At 37.9% G+C, this 5,758-nt stretch overlaps 1 protein-coding gene across 1 annotated transcript; it reads right to left on the bottom strand.

Moving 5' to 3' along the window:
• Nucleotides 1-289: 289 nt before the first annotated feature.
• On the bottom strand, nt 290-1,009 carry LOC124799198 (GATA zinc finger domain-containing protein 14-like). The gene has a single exon (XM_047262732.1). It carries the CDS (start codon nt 1,007-1,009, stop codon nt 290-292), a length of 720 nt encoding a protein of 239 aa, XP_047118688.1.
• Between the last annotated feature and the right edge of the window lie 4,749 nt (nt 1,010-5,758).

Below are 5,758 nucleotides of genomic sequence, written 5' to 3' on the forward strand. Positions count from 1 at the left end.
GTCTGTTGGGATGCAGCCCCCTCGGCTTGCGAGATAACGGGTATTCTAGGGAGTAACAACCTGGGCGAGGTATGCTTGCTGTTCGGAGGGGACCCGAATTTAATAGCTGCCATTTTCTGTTCAGTTGTTTTAATTTTGTAGACTTGGGATGTGAACGCAAAAGAACAAGGTCATCAACCTGATAGGTTTGTTAATTCCTGTTCTGCTGTCATTTTGTCGTCGTACCTGAGGAAACAAACCGTCTCAGCCGTTGCGCTCTTACAACACCTCACGAGCGAAGCACGAGCGCTTAGCTCGGTCGTCGACTGTTTTCCGTCGTCTGCTGTGTTTGGATGGGTTCATTGGCCAGCTCCATTATGTTTACAATCCGGCAGGTTGGCGCCCAAGCGTCAGCTGATGGCGCGCCGCAATTGTTATTGTTACTTCGTGGCGGGGAGTGCATAACTGTACTGGGGAACGGCGGCGGATTCCGCGGAGGGTTATGATTTGTCATGCGTGAATTTTGTGTGTTCCACATATTCTGTCGACGATTGTTGGGATTGTTGTTGTTTTGGTGGTAGTTATGTCTGTTATATGGCATGTTCCTGTCAAAGTAGCCCGGGTTGTACCGGTTGTTCTCATGTCTCCTATTGCGGTTGTTGTTGTACTGTCTGTGAATTTCATTTTGCGTGTAGTTACCATCTTGATATGGGTGATAATTATTGTTGTTATTATTATTCCACGAATTCCTGCGATTGATCCTACCGTCATACACGTTTCCATTGGAATATGTTTTGCGCGCAGGCATCGTATTGTGTCGCGGCGCGGACAGATGGTTCCACCAACCACCGTCACTACGGTTCCTTTGGGGTAGGTGCTGATTTTGGTTACTAATATGAGTAAAATTTGCATGGCATGAATCGCCGCTGTAAACTACGTCCATTTGATCTAAGAAGTTTAAGAAAGTCTTAATGTCATTCTCCGGTACTCCTATTAATCTGTCTTGGTATGGAAAGGGTAAGTGGGTCATAGGTCTCGGGGTTGCACACTTCTCTCCTTAGACTCTGTTGCTCATTCTCGGACCAGAATTCGTCAGGAAGGCTTGTTCGAACTGCTCAAACGTAAGGCACCGCAGTTTCATAGCGGTACCCCACTTAGAGCTGCTCGTCCTCTCATGAAATTGGTGATGTATCTGATTTTATCAACTTCTGACAAACTACGTGGAAAAACACCATCAAATGATCTAATAAACACAATAGGGTGGACTTTGTGCTTGACCTCACTGGAAAATGTCTGGAAATGCCCATGCCTTACAAACGTGTCATCGGCCATGACGGTTGGCATAAGTGTATTGACGTGGTTTGTGTCACTTGCTACTCTAGGTGTCTTACCGTAATATTGCTCGTTTGGTGGAAAAGAAAGCGGCACATTATAATTTTGATTGGAAATGGGTGATTCCACAATAGGTGTTCTGTCTGTGTCATTAGCCATGGTTTTAGTTGTTCTGTCGTTCCCTGACGATGCGTTTGCACCAATCGCCAAACACGGCACAACATTGTTTCGTAATTTTGTCACTTTGTCTTCTATGTGTTTTGTCTCATCTTTAACATGTGTCTTTGTTTCTGAAAGTGTGTCCTGTGTAATTGTTTCAAGTTTTTTTGTCCAGATAGTCGTCACACAATTTACATTCATGTACAATTCTTTCGGCCATGTTGGTGTCGTCGTTTAGTGGCGCGAGGTCCGCTCGGTCTTCTAATTTTTCTATCTTTTCTTTGAGGTGGGTTTGTTCAAGAACTACCATTGTGAGCTGCTGAGTAATATTTCCCACTTCTTCAGTCAGCTTTTCTTGGGTGGAGCTAGCTGGAGTGTGGGCCTGAGCTAACTCTTCCACACGGGTCTTCACTTCCTGCTGCACATCAACTATTTGAGTTAACTGATTCTCTCATAGGGTGATATTGTTTTTTGTTTCATATGTGAATGTAACCAAAGTTTCTTCCTGTTTAGTGACTCGGTCGGACAATGTCTCAAATCGCTGGCTGAGCTGTTGAGTGGTGGTATTTAATTCTGTCATCTGTTTTGTCGTTTGTTCAAAATTTTCCGTCATAGTATGGTTTAATATGTCAATTTTCTGACTAACGTCTCGTTTCATGTCTGCAAATAACTCTAATAGTCGGTCCAGTTTGTCAGTCTCCTGTGTCCGATTTGTGTCACGTTGCTGAATTTGATGCTAAGAATGGTGCTGATGGTCTAGCCTCGCGTCCATTCCATATTTCATCATTTAGATTAGATTAATACTAGTTCCATGGATCATGAATACGATATTTCGTAATGATGTGGAACGAGTCACATTTTCCAATACATGACACAATTAAGTTAATTTAACAACATAATTAAGTTAATATAACAACTTTTTTATTTTCTGTTTTTTTTAATTTTTTTTTGTTTTTTTTTTCTTAATTTATATCTAAAAATTCCTCTATGGAGTAGGAGGAGTTGTCATTTAGAAAATCTTTTAATTTCTTCTTAAATACTTGTTGGTTATCTGTCAGACTTTTGACACTATTTGGTAAGTGAACAAAGACTGTAATGGCAGTATAATTCACCCCTTTCTGCGCCAAAGTTAGATTTAATCTTCAATAGTGAAGATCATCCTTTCTCCTAGTATTGTAGTTATGCACACTGCTATTACTTTTGAATTGGGTTTGGTTGTTAATAACAAATTTCATAAGAAAGTATATTTACTGAGAAGCTACTGTGAATATCCCTAGATCCTTAAATAAATGTCTGCAGGATGATCTTGGGTGGACTCCAGCAATTATTCTGATTACACGCTTTTGTGCAATAAATACTTTATTCCTCAGTGATGAATTGCCCCAAAATATGATGCCATATGCAATCAATGAGTGAAAATAGGCGTAGTAAGCTAATTTACTAAGACGTTTATCACCAAAATTTGCAATGACCCTTATTGCATAAGTAGCTGAACTCAAATGTTTCAGCAGATCATCAATGTGTTTCTTCCAATTTAATCTCTCATCAATGAACACACCTAAAAATTTTGAATATTCTACCTTAGCTGTATGCTTCTGATTAAGATCTATATTTATTAATGGCGTCATACCATTTACTGTATGGAACTGTATGTACTGTGTCTTATCAGAATTCAGTGAGAGTCCGTTTACAAGGAGCCACTTAGTAATTTTCTGAAAGACATTATTGGCAATTTCATGAGTTAATTCTTGTTTGTCAGGTGTGATTACTGTACTTGTATCATCAGCAAAGAGAACTAACTTTGCCTCTTCATGAATATAGAATGGCAAGTCATTAATATATATTGAGAACAACAAAGGACCCAAGACCGACCCTTGTGGAACCCCATTCTTGATAGTTCCCCAGTTTGAGGAATGTGCTGATCTTTGCATATTATGAGAACTGCTTATTTCAACTTTCTGCACTCTTCCAGTTAGGTACGAATTAAACCATTTGTGCACTGTCCCACTCATGCCACAATACTTGAGCTTGTCTAGCAGAATTTCATGATTTACACAATCAAAAGCCTTTGAGAGATCACAAAAAAATCCCAATGGGTGGTGTTCTGTTATTCAGATCATTCAAAATTTGATTGGTGAAAGCATATATGGCATTTTCTGTTGGAAAAACCCTTCTGGAAAGAAACTGACGTTTTGTTAGTTGCCTACTTCATTTTTACAGATATGTGAAGCTACTCTTGACTACATTACTTTCTCAAAAATTTTGGATAAAGCTGTTAGAAGGGAGATTGGATGGTAATTGTTGTCATCAGATCTATCCCCTTTTTTATGCAAAGGTATAGCAATAGCATATTTTAGTCTATCAGGGGAAATGCCCTGGTCCAGAGAGCTATTACACAGGTGGCTGAGAATCTTACTTATTTGTTGAGAACAAGCTTTTAGTATTTTGCTGGAAATGCCATCAATTCCATGTGAGTTTTTGCTTATAAGCAAGTTTATTATTTTCCTAATTTCAGAGGGAGAAGTGGGTGAGATTACAGTTGTATCAAATTGCATAGGTATGGCCTCTTCCATTAACAGCTTAGCACCTCCTAATGAACACCTGGATCCTACTATATCCACAACATTTAGAAAATGATTATTCAAAATATTTTCAACTTCTGACTTTTTGTTCGTAAAGTTTTCGTTCAATTTGATAGTAATACTGTCTTCCTGTGCTATTGGTTGACCTGTTTCTCTTTTAATAATATTCAAAATTGTTTTAATTTTATGCTATAGCGTAATATTACGCGCAACTGAGGAAGACAGGACTATAAAAGTTGAAGATGTTTTAATTTTATTATCAGAGTTGCTGATTTCAGACATGATACACATACTTCTGGATTTTTTAATAACTTTTCTTAATATATCACAGTAGTTTTTATAATGTTTGATAGTTTCTGGGTAACTACTCTTTCTTGCTGTCAGATACATTTCCCTTTTCCGGTTACAAGATATTTTTATACCCTTAGTAAGCCATGGTTTGTTACATGGTTTCTTACGAGTTATTCAACTATTTTCTTGGGGAAGCAATTTTCAAATGCATTTACAAAAGTGTCATGAAATAAATTATATTTTAAATTGGCATCAGGTTCATGGTACACCTCATCCCAGTCTAACTTCTGTAGGCTTTCCTTGAAATTTGCAATTGTTAAATCATTGACTGAACGTACTACTTCGGAGGACTGTTTAGTACTGCTGAATGGAGCTATGTCATATATTGTAACTAGCTGTGCACCATGATCAGAGAGACCATTCTCAACAGGCTGAGCATTTATCTGGTTAAACTTATCTTGGTCTGTAAAGAAGTTACCTATCAGTGAGCTTTACCACCCGAGTAGGAAAATCAATAACGGGTGTCAAATTGAAAGAACCGAGTAATACTTCAAGGTCATTTTTCCTATTACCCTCTTTCTTGAAGTCCCCACAAATAATAATTTGCTTCCCCGTGTCTGACAACAAGGAGTTCAAATTTTTCAGAAATAGATGAAAATTTCCCGATGGGGACTGACATACAGTTACAATTATAAATGTGCCTTTATTTAATTTAAGCTCCCAGGCACATGCTTCTATATGTTTCTCTACACAAAACTTTTTTGTTTCTATACTTTTTGCACAATAACTTTTGACATATATGGCAACTCCTCCTTTCTCCATATTTTCTCTAATTACATGTGCAGAGAGCTTATATCCACTTACATTTACCTTATCCATATCAGTAACAACGTGATGCTCAGACAGGCATAGTATATCTATTTCATCCTCAGCTTCTAAATCTTCTAAACAAACCAGAAGCTCATCTATTTTATTCTTTAATCTCCCAATATTTTGATGAAATATACTTACATTATTTTTAATTATACTTTTATGAGAACCTTTCCTTATTCTAACATTAGCAGTACTCTCCTGTCTGAGTTTCTCATTGTGCTTAGGCTTAGTTCCTATACGAGTGGTCACATGGTGTTCAGAGATGCAGATTATGTCAACTGGGTTGGGTGACTAATTCATTAATGCAATTATCTAGGACTGAGATACAACTTGGTGGAGATAACATTTATGGTGATTGGTGAAAATTTATAATTGACAGCTGTGATTGGTGATCCAATGTGCTAGAATTGTGCTGTTTAATTTCTTTCCTAAACTGAAGATTTGTTTCAATCCTGACCTCTCGTAGAACTTGACATCTTTCTGTCTTACCTATCCTAAAAAAGGTGCTGCTCCAACACCTGTAACCACTGGTATTTTAACAT

Source organism: Schistocerca piceifrons, chromosome 5 (genome assembly GCF_021461385.2).
Source record: "Schistocerca piceifrons isolate TAMUIC-IGC-003096 chromosome 5, iqSchPice1.1, whole genome shotgun sequence".
Taxonomy (NCBI): domain Eukaryota; kingdom Metazoa; phylum Arthropoda; class Insecta; order Orthoptera; family Acrididae; genus Schistocerca; species Schistocerca piceifrons.

Excerpts from the sequence above, each read along its gene's own strand:
- LOC124799198 (XM_047262732.1), bottom strand. The coding sequence starts at position 1,009 with ATGACCCACTTACCCTTTCCATACCAAGACAGATTAATAGGAGTACCG.